A 19,787-nucleotide genomic window follows, 5' to 3' on the forward strand; every position below is an offset into this window, starting at 1 on the left:
TGTTGCTGAGCGGTTTCGTTCGCGTTTCAAGCTGTGCTGTTCGGATTTGAACATTTGGTGATGAAGAAGTAACTTTCGATGTTATAACATATTTTTTTTCTTTGCAGGTTTCGATTCAACACGGATCTCCTCTTCCCTTTTGATTTTGGTTCCATTCTTCTTCATTCTTCAACTTTTGTTTCGTTTGTATGGTGTTATTTGTTGTTGGTGGTGTGAGAGTTATTTCATGTTTGATCTTTGTTTTCACAGGTTTCTACAAGTTACTTCATTTTTATTTACCGACGATCCTTTGGTTTTTTCCTTCTCTTGGTGGATCTGAGTATGTAAGGAAAATATGTTCGCAACTTGATTTGTTTAAGATAACTGTCTTATGTAGAGGAATGCTCTAATTCAATTTTAAGATATTTCAATGTTGAGTGGGGAAGGGAAGCTTTACACATACATGGTCCTGATCTGCAAAACAACTACTGCAAGAGTCAATTTGAGATGTTAATCTTACTCTTTTAGGTTTATTATTTAATTCTAACATGTCATGTTATGTTTTTCTTTTATTACTTGATGTTGTTCATGGAGGTAGTCATAAAGGATGAAGAATATGAAAGGAGAAGGGAGGAAATTCTGGAACGTGAAATTTGAAGAGAGAGAGAGAGAGAGAGAGAGAGAGAGAGAGAGAGAGAGAGAGAGAGAGAGAGAGAGAGAGAGAGAGAGAGAGAATTGAAAATTAATTTTGAGGAGGAAATCTGATAAAAGCCAATGAGTGCAAAACACGTCGTGAGTAGAGAAGATAATGTTGAGAGATATTTGGTGAAGAAAACCATGCAAAAAAGGGATGTAAACAACACTTGTGAGAAAATTGGAGATTGGAGAATATTGAGTATTAATAAAGATGTCATATATTCTAATGTGTCATTAATATATCTCATTTAACTCTCTTTAATTTCTATTTATTTCATAATTTATTCTAATTTTTATTTATTTATAAGTTTTAGATTGGTGAAATTATTGTAGGGAGACTATTATTACTTAAATTTATTCTAATCGGTAATTAAATTTTCTGAAAGTGGAATAAGTTAGAAAAAATGGATATAAATCAAGATGATAGATAGATTTATATATAATTTTGTTGAAAATAAAAAAAAATGTTATAAAAAAAAGATAATTAATGTTTTGGTTGTATGAAAGAAATTTATATAACAGACTATATAATAGGTCTTAATATAGTGTTTTGTTATCAACTATATTTATCTTTATGTCTTTTTCCTTTTCATCATCACACATGTCTTTTAATGTTATAAAAGTCTGTCAAAATAATTTTTTATTTTTTATTTGATGTTATATATTCAAAATAAATAATAATTACAATAATAATTATAATAATAATTAATAATATTCAATATTTTTTTATACCATTTATAATATATTAGATGATTGATAAGATGTTAGTATTATTTTATATTATTTATAATACTTAATAATAATTAATAGTGTTTGTATAATTGATGAAAATATAATCTTATCACATTTCTTTTCATTTTATGATGCTACATTGCAAGGTAGAATCTAATTCAAATATTTTAAATCTTTTCTTGGAAACCCAAATATTTTCTTTCAACTTATATTGCTCAGTGGTCTTTTCCTACTCCTACCTATACTCTCACTTCATTCTCTCTCTTCAACAACCTTCTTCTACACTCAACCATCTTCCCAAAGCTAAAATTCAATCACCTTCCATCTTTTTCTTACAACTAATTTATTCTTACAACTAATTTATTAAAAAACAAATGGAGGACACTATAATTAATAATATTATTTATTAATTAATAATAGCAGCATGATGTATTTTGTTTTTTTATTTTAAATTTTTGAAAAATGAATGTAATTTATGGATTAATCAAATATTTAAGATATAATTGAGAAAATTTTGAAAAATGAATATAAAATATTTACAATTTTTTTAATTCCAGTCTTTTAACATCATAAATAGTTTTTTTTTAAGTATAAATTGATGTCTAAAGCTTTTTAAAACTATCACACGAAAAAGAAAAATAAATTGATAGGTAACAAACAAATCGAAATAAATAATTAAAATACATAACTGAGTGATGTGAGTAGCAACATAACATGTGCACAATTGCTACAATCAATTTGAAATACATGATATTATAAAAAGTTTAAAAATTTAATTAATTGAAAAAGACTGTTAATTGTTGTAATCCATGATAAAAATAACTTAATTTACATAAGGAATGCAATTTTGGAAAAAATTAAATTCACAAATGATTACTATAAGAAGCAAAATAATGATTTAATGGTAGTGAAAAATAAAGTTAATATAGTTAATGGAGGTAATTAATTTTTTTATATATAAGAAACTGAAAACGTGAAGTATGTTAAATATCAGTGTTATATCATCAAAATTTTTAAGTTAAAAGAAAAAATTTGTAATTGTTTTTTTATCTCCAGGCTAAATAAGAAAAACCATAAAGTTTGTAAATGTTTTTTGATCACCAAAGTAAATAATAATTAAACAAATTATGACAAATTGATTAAAAAAATGATGACAAATTTGATAAAAAGAGATAATTAATGTCTTGATTGTATCAAAGAAAATCTATAGAACAAAGATAATAGGACTTACTATAGTGTTATATTTATCTCTATGCCTTTTTTCCTTTTCATCATCACACATGTCTTTTAATATTATAAAAGACTGTCAAAATAATTTTTTATTTTTATTTAATGTTACATATTCAAAATAAATAATAATTACAATAATAATTAATAATATTCAATATATTTTTTATACCATTTATAATATATTAAATGATTGATAAGATGTTAGTATTATTTTATACTATTTATAATACTTAATAATAATTAATAGTGTTTGTATAATTGATGAAAATATAATCTTATCACGTTTCTTTTCATTTCATGATGTTATATTGCAAGGTAAAATCTAATTCAAATATTTTAAATCTTTTATTGGAAACCCAAATATTTTCTTTCCACTTCTATTACTCAATGGTTTTTTCCTACTCCTACCTATACTCTCACTTCATTCTCTCTTCAACAACCTTCTTCTACACTCAACCATCTTCCCAAGGCTAAAACTCAATCATCTTCCATCTTTTTCTTACAACTAATTTATTAAAAAACAAATGGAGGACACTATAAATAATAATATTTTTTTATTAATTAATTATCGCAATATGATGTATTTTATTTTTTTTATTCGAAATTTTTGAAAAATGAATATAATTTATGGACTAATCAAATATTTAAGATATAATTGAGAAAATTTTGAAAACTGAATATAAAATATTTACAATTTTTTTAATTTCAGTCTTTTAACATCATAAATAGTTTTTTTAAAGATAAATTGATCTCTAAAGCTTTTTAAGACTATCACACGAAAAAGAAAAATAAACTAATAGATAATAAACAAATCGAAATAATTAATTAAAATAAACTGAGTATTGTGAGGAGTAACATAACATGTGCACAATTGCTACAATCAATTTGAAATACATGAATTTATCAAAAATGTACAAATTTAATTAATTGAAAAAAGCTGTTAATTATTGTAATCCATGATAAAAATATATATTTAGAATAACTAAATTTACATAAGGATGCAATTTTGGAAAAAAATAAAATCACAAATGATTATTATAAGAAGCAAAATAATCTATATAATATTCCTTATTGCAATGATTCAATGGTAGTGAAAAATAAAGTTAATATAGTTAAGGGAAGTAATTAATTTTTTTATATATAAGAAACTGAAAACGTGAAGTATGTTAAATATTGGAGGTAAAATATCAGTGTTATATCATCAGTTTTTTAAGTTAAAAGAAAAAGTTTGTAATTGTTTTTTTTTATCTCCAAGATAAATAAGAAAAAACATAAAGTTTGTAAATGCTTTTTGATCACTAAGGTAAATAATAATTAAACAAATTATGACAAATTGATTTAAAAAATGATGATAAATTTGATAAAAAAGAGATAATTAATGTCTTGATTGTATCAAAGAAAATCTATAGAGCAAAGATAATAGGTCTTAGTATGGTGTGTTGTATAGTGCAAGCCAAAGTCACATCAACTATATTTATCTCTATGTCTTTTTTCCTTTTCATCATCACACATGTTTTTTAGTATTATAAAAGACTCTTAAAATAATTTTTTATTTCTTATTTAATGTTACATATTCAAAATAAATAATAATTACAATGATAATTAATAATATTCAATATATTTTTTATACCATTTATAATATATTAAATGATTGATAAGATGTTAGTATTATTTTATACTATTTATAATACTTAATAATAATTAATAATATTTGTATAATTGATGAAAATATAATCTTATCACATTTCTTTTCATTTCATGATGCTACATTGCAAGGTAAATTTTAATTCAAATATTTTAAATTTTTTTTGGAAATCCAAATATTTTCTTTCCCCTTCTATTAATCAATGGTCTTTTCCTACTCCTACCTATACTCTCACTTCATTCTCTCTCTTCAACAACCTTCTTTTACACTCAACCATCTTCCCCAGACTAAAACTCAATCATCTTCCATCTTTTTTTTCAACTAATTTATTCTTCTAATATTTATTTTCTTCTATTTTTCTATTACATTTTTTTAGCTTCTATTATTCACATATTTTATAATAAAATTGTATTTTGGATTAAAAAATCTTATTGATCTAAATATTTTTAAGGGTACGAGACATTTTTCTATACGTTAAATTATTATTTTTCAAGGGTATCGAACATTTTTCTATATATTCAATTATTATTTTTTCACGGGTACCAGACATTTTTTTATATATTCAATTTTTTTTCACGGGTACCAGACATTTTTCTAAACATTCAATTATTATTTTTTCACGGGTACCAAACATTTTTATATATATTCAATTATTATTTTTTCACGGGTACCGGACATTTTTCTAAACATTCAATTATTATTTTTTCCGGGTACCAGATATTTTTCTATACATTCAATTATTATTTTTTCACGGGTACCTGACATTTTTCTAAACATTCAATTATTATTTTTTCACGGGTACCAGACATTTTTCTATATATTCAATTATTATTTTTTCACGGGTACCAGACATTTTTCTATTAAAAAATATACATCTGAAACAAATGCGCTTCCCATATCAGAATCCGTGTGAATGCATGAGTTTGTTAATAGTATTTTTTTTAAAGGGAATGAATCAATTGACACCAAGGTTTGACACCAAATACTATCCATTTATTATTAATATTAATCTAAGTATATGTTTGGTTTGGCGTTTCCATTCCAATTTTCACGTTCAGCTGACTAATCCACTGCAATATTTAGAAGCTATAAATTGTAGCATTAGCTTGGACGTGTGGTGGCGTTTGCTTAGATGAAAAAATAAACACGCGCTAAATTGACAATTATTTTGAGACAGAGGAAATATATTATTAATGACAAGTATTATTTTTAAATTAATGACTAAACTTTAATATATTTTTTTAATAAATGGGAACAAGTTTTTTTAATCCAAATAATTTTATTTTTTAATCCATACATCAATAAGCTCTTTCAGTTAAATAATTTTGTTTTTCTTTTTTACATTCTTATTATATTAATTATTAACGGGACATGAAATTATTGATCAAAATATTAATTATTAACAGGACATGAAGTTACTGATCAAAATATTTTTTTATCAATTATATATTCAATTATTTACTTTTTACGGATAACCAGATATTTTTCTATTAAAAGTACATCTGAAACAAATGCGCGTCCCCGTTCCAGAACCCGTGCGGACGCACGGATTTGTTACTAGTTACTCCATGAAAGTGTAAAAACAACAAACTACTACATTTTTTGTTTATTGACAACTGAATATTGATTAGTAGTTATCATATGTGTGTAATGTTATCATCTGTTTTCAGAAGCCAACTATGCTGACAACTACTGTATTTTGTTGGAACTTGAAACTGCTTAGTACTTTTCATGATAAAGTTTGAAATGCATGATAGTTTGAAATACCTTTCATTATAACATGTCATGAAATATGATGAAATTTAAATAACTTACTATGAAATGGGTGGGAATAGGCCAGGCCGGCCTACAGGGGCCTACGGCCCAGCCTACATAGGCCTAGGCCAGGCCAGACCTATTTAATAAATAGGTCAGACTTAGGTTTTTTTAAAAGCCTATTTTATTAAATAGGCCAGGCTTAGGCTATTAAAAAAGCCTATGAAGTCTTATAGGCCGGTCTATATTTTCATATATATTAAAGATATGTTAAATAAGTTGGTCCATGTATGCATATATATTAGAAAGAAAGAAAAAAACTAAATAGGCTACCCTATATATATATATATATATATATATATATATATATATATATATATATATATATATATATAAAAAAGAAACGCTAAATAGGTTCACTTATATATGTATATATAGGTCGACCTACAAGACTTCTTAAGTTATATAGATTAATTGAAAACTTTAATGCAATATAGGCTTTTTAAATAGGCTTTCAGGCCAGGCCAGACTTTTAAAAAGGCCAGGCCAAAAAACCGAGCCTATGATAGGCCTTAGGCCAGGCTTAGGCCTTTTAAGTTTATCGTAGGCCAGACTCAGGCCTTCTAAAGCCTAGCCTAGCCTATTTCCACCCCTAGTCATCATCGGCAATTAAACCTCTTTACCAAAAAAATATCCAATTTTATTCTTCTATTATATCATTCTTATAACAGTCAAATTTGTTTATTTATAAATTCCATCTTAATTGCAAGAGTGGAATTAGATTAAAAATTAATCTCAATGGTAGAGAATTTTGAAGAAACAGTCAATGGTAGAGAATTTGAGGCTTGAACTTTTGATAAAGAGACAAAATGAAAACAAAAACATCAAAACATTGTAACTATTGAAGAAATATATCAATTTGGTACAATATGGATGAAGCAAACTATTTACAAAAAGTGACACTCATGATTAATGCGTTGGATTTTGTTATGGTAGGTGATGATCCGGTGGATATTGAGGCCTTGTCTAGTAGGCGTTCGATGGCTTCAAAAAGAGTGTGGGAGACGGTTCATCACAAGGAGAGCTTTCTCCGCCAAAAGGCTAGAGCTCTATGGTTAAAGGAAGGTGATTCTAATTCTCGTTATTTTCATAAGGTGGTGAAGATTCGTAATAGGAGGAATGCTCTTGTAGGTTTGTGGGGGGATGATGGTTGGTTGGAAGACGTGGGTGCGGTTAAGGAAGAAATTCATAATCATTTTAAGAGACGGTTTTCCGAAACTTCCTCTTCTCGGCCGGTTTTACAAGGTGTGGATTTTGCTTGTTTGTCTTTGGAGGATTCCTTGTTTCTTGAGTCTCCGTTTTCGGAGGAGGAGGTTAGGGAGGTTATTTGGAATGTGGATGGGGATAAGAGTCCGGATCCGGATGGGTTTAATATGGCCTTTTTCAAGGTGTGTTGGCCGTTCTTGAAAGGTGATATCATGGAGTGTGTTAAGGAGTTCTTTGAGTTTTCCATTCTTCCTAAAGCGGTGACGGCATCTTTTCTAGCTTTAATTCCGAAGGTGGATAATCCTAGTTGTTTGGACGATTTTAGACCAATTTGTCTTATTGGTAGTTTGTATCGTATCTTTGCTAAGCTTCTCTCTCACCGTTTGAAGAAAGTTATCGGGAAGTTGGTGTCCACTTGTCAATCGGCGTTTGTTCCGGGTAGGAACATGCTTGATGGAGTTCTTGTTGTTAATGAGATTTTGGATGTGGCGAGGAGGTAAAAGAAGAGTTGTATGATGGTTAAGGTTGACTTCGAGAAGGCATATGATTGTGTAGCGTGGGATTTCTTGAGAGCGGTGTTGAGAAGAATGGGCTTTGGTGTGCGGTGGATGTCTTGGATGGAAGCGCTTGTCTTCAATAGCACTATGTCGATCCTTGTTAATGGTAGCCCAACCAAAGACTTCATTGCTTCTAGGGGTCTTCGACAAGGGGATCCGCTCTCTTCTTTCCTATTTTTGTTAGTGGCGGAAGGGTTATCGGGGTTGATGGCTAAGGCATCGTCCTTGGGTGATTTTGTTGGTTTTCATGTTAGTGACGAGACGCATTTTGAGATTCTACAATTTGCGGATGACACGCTTTTGATTGGTGATGGTTCTTTAAACAACTTGTGGAGTATTAAGGCTTTATTGAGGGGTTTCGAGTTGGTTTCCGGGCTTCGTGTGAATTTAACGAAGAGCAAGTTATTGGGGATTAATTTAGATCCGGTTTTTGTTCAAGCGGCCTCGTCTTTCCTTAATTGTTCGGTGGGATCTTCTTCTTTTTCTTTTCTTGGAATTCCGGTTGGTGTTAATCATAGAAGGCGGGAAATGTGGAAACCGGTTGTATCGAAGCTTCGAAGAAGATTGGACTCTTGGAGATTTAGACATTTATCGATAGGTGGAAGAGTGGTTCTTTTAAATTCGGTTCTATCGAGTATACCTCTTTACCTCTTTTCCTTTTATAAAGCCCCTAAAGTGATTATTAGAGAGATTATTAAAATTCAACGTTGTTTTCTTTGGGGAGGTTCGGAGATGGATAAGAAAGTGAATTGGATTGGTTGGAACACTATTTGTAGACCGAAGGAGGAGGGAGGCTTAGGGGTGAAGCATTGTGGTTTGTTTAATGTTGCTTTGCTAAGTAAATGGAGGTGGCGAATATTGAGTGAGAAAAATCTTTTTTGGACTAACATTCTTTCTTGTACGTACGGTGATTTAACTAAAGCTATGCTCTCTAATGTGGTCACTCACAAGAGAAATAAAGCTTCTCTTTGGTGGAAGGACATTTGTTCGGTGGGAGCGGGGGGAAACGGTCCGTTGGAGAATTGGTTTCCTTCCTCTATCCTTTGCAAGTTAGGGAATGGTGATCGAATTGATTCGTGGTTGGATAGATGGTTGGGTGGTGCGCCCCTTTCCGTCCGCTTCCCGGCTCTTTATCGGCTTGCGGATCCTTTGTGTTCTAAAGTTAGTGATAATGGTTTTTGGATCTCCGGTGCGTGGGTGTGGCGGATCAATTTCACTACTCCTTTCAACGGGGAGGTGGAAGGGGAAACCGTAGCCAATCTTTTAGCGGTTATTGGAGGTATAACTCCTTCTTGTGGTTCGGATGACTTGTTCGTTTGGTGGAAAAATTCTTCCGGGTTTTCGGTTAAAGCCGTGTACGCCATGGTGTTGGAAGGTAGGGGGTCGGGTGCAAATTTGGATGACAACCTTTTGGTAGCTTTGAAGGGGTTGTGGAAATCTAAAACTCCAAGTAAGGTTCTTATTTTTGGTTGGAGACTTCTCTTGAATCGTATTCCAACAAAGGGAAATTTGGCTCTTAGGAAGATTTTGGTAGATCCGCTTCTTGTGTGTTGTCCTCTTTGTGGTTTGGAGGAGGAGGATGTGGAACATCTCTTTGTTCGTTGTTCGGCTACATCTCTTTGGTGGACGAAATTTTGCGAGTGGCTTGACATTGATGGTACGCTTTTTCCGGGTACTTTTCTTAATCGTTTTTGTCTCTTGGAAACTATATGTAAACTCAAGTTTAAGTTGAACTCTAGGTGGCTATTTGGGTTGGCCTTTTGTTGGGGTGTGTGGTTGTGTAGGAATGAGATTGTTTTTAGCGGGGTTGGCTTAGATAGCTTTGATACCGTGGGTTTGTTTAAATTCTTAGCTTGGGAATGGTTCCTCTCTTCCTCCCAAGTTAGAGATTCGGCTCTTTGGGTGAATTGGTGTGTTCATCCGGTGTTGTGTTTTTGATTGTTGGTGTTTGTTGTTGTTTTTTAGTAGGTTGGGAGGTCTTGTTTGGTGTGGGAAATGCCTTGGTTTTTCTCTCTTGTAATTGTGGGTTAGCACCCCTTGTGCTTGTTTAATATATACCTTCTTTGTTTATCAAAAAAAAAATACATGACTAGTCGGGAGTCTAGCTGTAGCATTTCTTCGACTTCATAATCTAAATAAAAAAATTTCTCCGTGCTTCTCTAATTTGTGAGAAAGACTAGGAATTAAGTTTTGGACGACCTCAAATCGGTTTTTACCATCATGATTTGGTTTTCTAGAGTGTAGAATTTGATCTTTAAGTGAACGGTCGAATAAACCACTCCTAAAATTTTCAATGACAACATTTCAAAGATACAGTTGTAGTTATAGACGGAATCAAATTTTATGATCAAGAATTTTACCCAAATTATTCTTATTTCATTATCAATCTCAAAGACTACTGAAAGCTCGATGTACCCTAAGGGTCTTGTGACTATCACGTCAAAGTCTTGGCGTACATCATATCACATATGAATTTTTTGGCGTCAAACATCATATCACATATGAATTTTTTGGCGTCAACTCTCTACAAGGTGAGTGGTGGTCATCAACAATGAGACTTTGAGGAGGTCGTCTCTATTGGAATGTTCCATCTTATCCAAAGGTATTTGCTATAATCTTTGGAGGAATTTAGCAACCACGATAAAGAATATAATTGAATAGAAGGAAATGGAAAGAATCAAGTTCGGAGACAATCTTTTCACAAGAAAAGTGAAATATAGCCAAAAAAAACAAAACAAAACAAAATATGATAATACATAAGACATATGATAATACATAAGAGTTTGAATTAAACTTAACTCACTTTTACAACAAAATTTTAAAAAGAAAATCACATTATGAATTTATGAGTCATACTTCTTTCAACCTTAACAATTTATATGATCTTTATCCTATAGATTTTTATTTGCTGGCAACTGAATATTTAGTAGTTATATCTGTGTAATACCATCATCTTTAAAAGTCAACTATGCTGACAACTATTTTGTTGGTAGTTGAAGCTGCCAAGTATCATAAAATACAATAACGTTTCAAAAAGCTGTTACATAATAAAATCTTATTAAATCCTACAACATATAGTAAAATTTATTTAGATAAAAATTTAATCTCAATGATAGAGAATTTTGAAGAAACATAATGGTCAACAAGACCCCCTTCTGCCATGCAAGCTTGGAAGGATTGAAGCAACATCAAAATATTGTTGCAAATATTGAAGAAAAATATGAATTTGGCACAATATTCTACAAATAAATAATGAAGCAAACTATTTACAAAGGAGTGACACTCATGGTTACATGTGACCACCTTATACAGATTACACATTCCTATTGAATATTTTCCCTCCTTCACTTTTTTCATTATGACTAAAAATTAAAATGTTTTTCCTAGGTTGTTGTCACATCAAGACTTTTCTTATATGAACACAAGTATTTGTGTGAATTCTTCTTCATCACGAATATACAGTTTAGATGGCGGATGCCATAAATTTGCGAAATCTTTCCTCTCTTTCTCTGCGAGACCGAGAAGATGATGTACTTGATGATGATGACGAGGTTCGCCTTTTCCTTCTTGGTCGAAAGAAAAAATCTTGCGTGTCGAGAACATAAGAAATCTGCAGATGAAACTAGTGAGTATGAAGAGACGGAAAATGAAAAACACATACAAGGGCACAAGTATGAAAAGGATGCGTACCTTGGATGAGTTGCAAGACATCTTGCATTCCAATCCATTAACTACTTTGACATCTTCCATTACAGCGCAAATTGCAGAAAGCTCGTCTAAGTCCCCATATTTCGATTTGTTTCTGAGTTGAGCAAAATAAAAAGCAGAAACTTATATGAATTACCTAAATGAATATGATTATCAGTATGATTATGAATTTTGCAGAATCTGCGTACCTTTCTAGTAAAATGCCATGAGGCTCCTTTTTGCTAGGAAGAACCGACAGAAAATCATTATGCAGATAAAAAGAAAAATTTGGATCAACCGAAACGGCGGCAATCTCGGGCTTTTCATTCATATTGTCCATGAGTTGTATGGAGAGCCGAGAGGGGCTAGACGACTGCAATAAGATAACAACAATGGAAATAACATAAAGAACAATAAGTCAATAACAATTGATGAAATCAAGAACAGACTCCTGGTTACAAAGGGCTTACACATTGAAAACGATAAATGTTTTCCTCATGAAGGATGACATGTGCATTTGAATGATATACTGAATCATTTAATTTGCCAGGTTTCCGAGACTTTTCGTACTCGTATAATTGGAGAAGCTTATTGTCTTCCTCATCGGTTGCAACAGTTTGAAGCTGAAGTAAAGTTGTATTACATTTAGAGCCTTTAAAGAGAAACATATTGGAAGTGCGGGACAAATGAACAAAGCAACATACCTGTCTGATAAGTTTATAGATTAACTTATCCAATGTGAATAACACATAAGACTGGTTTCCAAGAATTGCTCGACATTCATCTTCAAATTTAGCATTCTCAACAGATCCATCGAGCAAATTATATAATGCGTCCATAAATCTAAGCCAAAAAAATTGTGGAAAATAAGAAAAACAGAATCTTGTAAATTGAATTGAGAAGTACAACTGTACAAGTACTTAAACCTAATAAATAATAAGGAAAAATGGGAATAAAAATGCCCTAATACATATTTATGGCATGTACCTTGTATAAGGATCCGTAGAACTAGCATCTTTTCCTTTCCGTTTCATTTCGGCACTAGTTGAATTTTCTTTTGCGGATAAGATCCTTTCGTAAAGAATCTGCCAAAGTTCATAAAGGATATGACATCAACACAAAGGAAAATTTTTCGATATAAACAAAAAAAAAATTCACATTATCCTTACTTGATGAAGCCTAAAAAGCGCAAAGAAATCATCATTTCCGTAAAACACCCTTGAATCCTTTACATCTTCAACGAATGAAACGGCTGATACATGCTTTGTGAGAGGTTTCACAGTTGAAAGGAACCTCTCTGTTAACGATAAAGATGAGCCATCTCCACCATTTTGTGCATCACACAGCCCCTCGGCTTCACCTTCACTCTCAGCTTTACCATCAACATCATCATGTTCCATATCTTCCTCCTCCTCATGATCTCCCCGGAAACATTCATCCCCAGGAGACTCACTTCCCGACACATCTTCACCAGCTTCAGAAACATTTTCGCTATCTTCATCATCAGCATCTGCATCATTATCACCTCCAGCCTCTGCATCATATTTCCTAATATCATCATTGTTCTTTGACTTTTCAATTGACTGCAGGTTTGAATCATAGGCAACAAAATTATCCTCTTCAGAGTCAGCATTAGGGGATAATTCACCCTCTTCTTTTTCAATTTTGCAAGGCACAGAAGATTCTTCATAGCTTTTAACTTTATTGTTCTCAACTAACATGCCATTGGCCACTGGTATTGGAGATCGAGCGATAGCATCACATCCCTAAAACACAAATAAGTAGATCATTTTTTTTATTATTTAAATCAAATTATACCATTTTCTATAAAAAAAACTTTTAGGCTAAAAAATAACAATAAATACCAAACATTGGTAAGAGTTGACATTGGCCATAAATGAGAACTCATACCTCTACCAAAGGTAGATTAGCACTCGGAGACTTGGCTTTAGCTCCAGAGACATCAGCAACAGTAGGTCGGGATGGAGTAAGTATTCGGCCTTGAAATATAAACAAAATTTAGTATTCCAACAACAACATTAAATAAAGAGAAGTGCAAAAGAATTGAATTGAGTAAACATAAACTGAAAAACTAAAAGCACATGACAGTGACATCAATACAGACCTGGAGACATATCTAAGTTGGTTCTGTTCACACTGCTTTCGCCTCTAATTGCAACAGATGTGGTGTTTCTCGCTCCTGGTTCATCAGAGGAAAACTGTTTACCAAATCCAGGGGCTTTATTATCATTGCACTCAACACTTTTCTGCCCTTTATCCATTAAAAGATCATCTCTAGTAACAAGTTCGCTACCAACAGAACCACTTTCTTTATCATGGGCAGCTAAACTAGTTTGGTGAACATTTTTCCCTTCAGTTAATCTACCATCACCTTCATTCTTCTCAGATTTTGGTAACCTTGAAATTGATTCTCTGTGAGGGCTTCCGTCACCTCCTGCATTCGGTGCAACAGAACTTTGGGCGCTATGTCCTACTTTCTTGTCCTCTACCTTTTCGGTCTCATGTGATAGGGAAGTAACACCGAGCATCGGTTCCAAGAAGGAACTCCAGAGCCTCATAATTTTGTTAAATAACTCTTTACTTGAGAATACCTCCTCACACGAATATCGAACAAGTTTATACAAGTCCTCATGAATTTCGGCATCAGAAAAGTCGAATTCCAAATGTGGAAGGAGAGAATATTTAGCCCCAGCAGCAATAGACTGGACAATGTCATCTTCTTTCTGCTGCTTCTCTTTAATTTCTTTAATCTCAGCCACCAAAGCTGTATCTTACCAAAACATACAATATTACAACAGAAGTATAATATGTATCACATGTGCAATTCAATTATTATTGTTTAAGATTGACTTACATTTGGTACTCAAGTTCTTTGAATCTTGTTGCTTGAAATAGAAACTACGGTGATCAAGTGATTTGTAGTGATTTTTAGAATAAATGTCAGCCCAAACTTTATTGAAATCGGTACGGCACCTGTTCCACTCCTCTTGTTTCTGCTTCAATCGAGTCAATATTACAGGCAGAGCATGAGTTGGGTTCTTCCGGAGTATGTCTAGGACATCAAGGCCATGGTCACCATATAGGCGTTCAATGCATCTTAAATTCAGAACTGCATATACATGTATCAGACAAAATCAATTCATAATGCTCTAAGTGTAGAAAAATACGGTTAAAGAGATTAACATTTTAGATTGAGATTATTTTGATACAAACCAGTAAAGTGATCTTCAATACGACTCAGACTCTCCACGCTGATCTTATTTTCAGTAATGTTGGTGTACAACTCATCAGCTCGTTTAGCAGCAGAACTCACAGACTCTAATAACATGTCCAGCTCAAACCTACATCGAAATTAACAATCCCGTCACCTTTAAATGCATGTCAATGAATTTCATCTCATGATAAAATAGTGACTCCAAAATGAACATTATATTCAACGAAGAGGAATGGGAAGCCAAAAACGAGCGAAAGTTTTACCTGTCATCTTCACATCTGAACAAGCTTTCTTCATATTGATTCCTGCGCATATGTTTGAAAGAGTAATCCTCACTTCCTGAAGTCACAGATACCCAGTGATCATTCAATACTTGTGCACCAAGATCAGATCGCTGACTAGCCATAGGAATCGGATACTGCAAAAAAAAAGGTATGAAGGAGTTCCACGAGATTAGAACAACGTAGTTGACAAAGCCGACAAGAAAAGTGATCAATTTTAAGTCATATACATCAGCAGGTAGAAGTCGGTAGCTGGGAGAACAACGTTTGCAGTCACTAAGGTCAAGTTCTTGAATGGATTTTCCCATATATTTCTCCTTGTATCTTTCCTTCTCTTTAGCTCCTTCCATCTCACGCTTGAGTTCTTTGTCCTCCAACTTGGCTGATCTTGATAAATGACCATCAGTAGCGAGTGGCTCTGAAATCAACATATTTGAAACATAAAGTTAACCAAATGGATGGGAAAAAACATCATGTAAATTACACGGGTAATTCAACATCGTCATTTGAATGAATCCTTTTAAATAAATTAAATATTATAATGATAGAGCATAAGCATAAGGAGGAAAACTGATATTTATTGCATGTTGACATACTTTTACTCATGACACCAGCAAGGAACCCATCTGGAAAAACAAATAGGCACAACAAAACCTCAAATATGAGAAATCGCAATAATAATAACATTAAACAAAAGAGTTGAAAAACAATTACCAATATTTTCACACCGCTCCAAGAAATCATTGAATTCACTCATGAGATCAGAATACTTTCCAAGTAAATCAGTCACCTGAAACATATATTTCAAAAGAATATAAGTTAAACTAGAGACAGCAATAGAACTCACAAGATAATGCTTCCGAGATAGTGAAACCGACTTCAGGAGAATTACTATTCGGACCTTTATAAAAATAACATTTCATTAGAATTCAACTGAAAACACTAAGTTGGAATATTATTGAAAATTCTTCATACTCGGGGCTTAATTTTTAACTCAAGTTTCACTTCCAGTACTGCTAATTTTCATACTTCACCTAACAGAACTATATAAAGTCGTAAAAGGAGCAGCATAACAAAAAGGATCTAAAATGAAATGTCTTCCTGCATAACTTTAAGATTGTAACTCACAGAACAAACACATACCAAATTTTGTAAATCATTCCTTTTTATTATTCCATTGCTAAAAATATGAAGCAATTTCAAGAATGTTTGGTAGTCCTCAGCACTGCTCAACTTCTCCTTAACTTTCTCACAGAAACTGAATGCTTGACTATACATGCCTGGCACAAATACAAAAAATTAAATAATTAAATAGCAAATTTTAGAAAATTATATAGGTCAATATATCATCTCAAATAAAAAACAGAAAGCTAACACTCAAGAAAGATGTTAAAAGAACAAAGAAATACTAATGAAGAAACTTCAAGAACTCGAAATGGCTACATTTAATCATGCATGTGTTTTTGAACTCCAAATATGAGATTGCACATTCAACAGCGGTCCTAATAGTAAGCTTTATGCATCTCACAACTCATAAATAAATACAAATTATATGACGGTAATAGAAATAGTGAAGTCATATTTGATAGTTCCATAACAATTGATCTACGTACGCTTATCATCTTCCTTAATTCTCTTGTTAAACGGGCTTCTAGCCCTATATTCTGTAATAGAGAATGAATTTGTATTCCATATTCTGTAACTCAAAAGTTCTTTGTGATTACTAAGCATTGTGTATTAATAGTAAGTGTATCTTAACTGATTTGGATTCAGTTAGTTACACTTTAAACGTTATAACTAACTTCTTTAACAGAAAACCATTCTGTTGTAAAGTGTAACAGAAAACCAATTCTGTTATACAAAGCATGATAGTACCTGTAAGAACCTAAACTATAATAAATATAGATCATGTTTTCAAGCAACGTATTAATCCAAAGCATGGTATTAATCCAAAGCTTACTCTTTAATGCATGTTTATCATCATGAGAAGCATAATCAGAAGACAATCCATAAGCTTCAGCTTTCTTAACAGATTTCTTTTTGTCCAGAAAGCGTTGTGAGTTATCAAGATCATGTTCTCTTTCATCATGATCGCGGATCCTTCTATCCCTACTCTCACGTTTCCTTTGCTCCTTATGCAAGTTCATCATTGTTTTGTCGTCATCCAGATCAGGACGTTCAACACTCAGATCACGATCATGAGAAGGAAATCGGTCTCGCCGATATCGATGCTGTAAAAATTATGTTTTTAAGACAATATTTTTGTATAAATAAAACAGTACAATAATGTTTATGAAGAGGAACATCCTTAATACCTTGTCTACTTGCATTTGCCGCATCATGGGTGCCATAGAACCCCGCTCATTGAAGCGTTGCAATGAATTTCGACCAAATGGAGCATGCTGTGTGGAAGGTGCTGCAGAATTATCTGGTAAGAATCTAGTGAACTCCTCGAGCAAGTCTCTATGGTCCTTAAAAAGGATAGCAACCTAGAGTTTTTTTTCAAAAGTTAACACTTCAACCAAATTTTTCAAAGAAAATAAGAAAAAAGATAGTGAAGTGCCAAAAAAATATTACCTCACTGTAAACATCACCAATGTCCTTGTGTTCTTTGCGATACATATTCAAAATATCCAAGAATGATTTGTAAACATGCTCGTCATTTTGGAATCGTTTCTGTAGAAGCAAAATCTACCGGTTATAGCAACGAATCAATGATATCAGTAAACTCACTCAGTAACTGAAAAAAGTACATTACCTTTATCTTGTTCACAAAACTAATAGCTTCTTCAAATTCAACTGTTTTCTTCGGAGGAGCTTCATCTTCATCAAGAGTTATCTCATATCCCTTGGGCAGGAAAGTGTTAAATCCAAATATCAAATTGTTGTGACCTTTGAATAGTTCCTTGACCCTTGCTATGACACCAGAAGTGTCGGTCCTGAAAACAACCAGAACAAAATGTTTTAAAAAATAGAGATTCATTGATTCTTTAGGCACAACGTTCTGCATTTCATAGTCATTGCAAAGCATCACTGTAGCACTGACGTCGCTGAGAAAAGGTGTCAATGTCCGAAACCAACACCGACACTTGTGATTGGGTTTAATTATTCATTTTTCAAATTATTACCGGTGTCAATGTGTCAAATTAAAAAAAAAAAAATCAGAACTTACTTTTGAGCCTTGAAATCTTTCATGACCTCGAGAAAGGTGTCATATTTTTCTTTTTGATCCTGAAACATGTCTTTCACTTCCTTCAAATATGATAAAGCATCATTTGTAGTCAATTTCTGGGAAGTAGTTGCTCCTCCACCGCCGATAACAAGTCCACCTCCACCACCACCTCCACTTCCAGGGACTTGACCTTGGCCTTGGCCATAGCTTCATACACAAAATACAAGCACAATTTCAGAAACCCTAAATATCAACACCATCAAAATTCATAATATACCATGAATCAAAAAAATTAGACCCCAAATACACGCATGCACAAAGTTCTTAAATCCAAATTCAAGTCAATTTCAAGATTACTCAAATGACTTGCCTAATAAGTTTCACAAACAAAAATCATGCAATTCAACATATTTTACCTAAATCCAAACACATCAATTCACTTTAACCAATGATCCCATCACACACCAAACTCCACAATCAAAAATTAAACTCAAATCAAACATAACCCTAATCAAATCCAACAACAACTAAACACCACAAGTGAATTGACATGTAAATTGTGAAACACAAAAATTAGGGCACCGCAACTAATTCCAAATACTGAAACACAAAAATTGGCGCATAAACTCAAAATAGGGCAACAAAAAAAAAAACAAAATTTCAAATTCAAATAACAATAACAATAATTAAGAAAACATACGAATCACCACGTGAAGACCCATAAGGGCGTTTGAATTGAGAAGCAGAGTAAATATCATCTCTTGTCCTCTTCATATCTGCACAATCAAAATCACAAATTAACAAAATCAAATCAAAAAAATGAAGAATTCAATTGATTAATTAAACCAACAACAACAACAAAAACAATAATAATTTCAAGAATAACATTGAATTGAAAGTAGAACAACAAGACCCAGAAAGTGAAAAGGGAAAAGAATTATACTTTATGAATTTCCCAGATTTTTTTCCCAGGAAAATTATGCTGGGAAACAAGTTGAGTAGATCTTCAACAAGGGTTTGATCGCGGAGAAAAACAAAGTTGGATTAAGGTTTGTTTGGTTTGTCGCAATTAATTGAAACAGTGAAAAGAGAGTTTGTTTGGTGTGAGAGAAAAAAATGCGATGCGATGAGAAGAAACGGTGGTGGTGCGTGCGAAACTCTGAAGAAACTCAGAACTCAAAAAAATTTAGAAGATTTGAAAATTGAGAAGAAAAAAAATGAATTGAATATGAGGAACAATTTTTGGTTATATATGTGTCGAATTCGCGTTATGGTATTCTTGTGTTCTTTCTTGTAATACTATTTTACATGATCGGGTCGGGTCAAAATGATGGATGTTGATTTTACTACACTATCAAAGCCCATGGTTTCTTCTTTTACTTTCAATTGGTTTGTTTTGGGGAGAGAAGCTAGGTTTAGTGTAGATAAGTAATTTTGTTGTTGATAATCTATTTCTCTAATTTCTCTAATGTATAAAAGAATTTTGAAAAAAATAATAAATGCATTTTTTATTCAACGAAACGAAATAAATTAGGAAAAAGGAATTTTGAAA

General features: G+C 32.3%; 1 protein-coding gene across 1 annotated transcript; it reads right to left on the minus strand.

Annotated features, from left to right (window-relative positions):
• Positions 1–11,056: 11,056 nt before the first annotated feature.
• LOC131652791 (paired amphipathic helix protein Sin3-like 2) lies at positions 11,057–19,491 on the minus strand. Its single transcript, XM_058922748.1, has 23 exons — positions 19,179–19,491; positions 18,936–19,011; positions 18,236–18,442; positions 17,822–18,002; positions 17,641–17,739; positions 17,379–17,552; positions 17,024–17,294; positions 16,207–16,343; positions 15,778–15,853; positions 15,660–15,689; positions 15,294–15,481; positions 15,046–15,200; positions 14,782–14,909; positions 14,423–14,677; positions 13,673–14,332; positions 13,459–13,547; positions 12,717–13,313; positions 12,535–12,632; positions 12,252–12,390; positions 12,018–12,170; positions 11,757–11,920; positions 11,551–11,662; positions 11,057–11,470 (listed from the first exon to the last, which is right to left on the minus strand). Exons 2-23 carry the CDS (start codon positions 19,007–19,009, stop codon positions 11,324–11,326), a joined length of 4,134 nt encoding a protein of 1,377 aa, XP_058778731.1. The 5' UTR covers positions 19,010–19,011; positions 19,179–19,491; the 3' UTR covers positions 11,057–11,323.
• Positions 19,492–19,787: the final 296 nt, after the last annotated feature.

This window comes from Vicia villosa, linkage group LG2 (genome assembly GCF_029867415.1).
Source record: "Vicia villosa cultivar HV-30 ecotype Madison, WI linkage group LG2, Vvil1.0, whole genome shotgun sequence".
Lineage (NCBI taxonomy): Eukaryota > Viridiplantae > Streptophyta > Magnoliopsida > Fabales > Fabaceae > Vicia > Vicia villosa.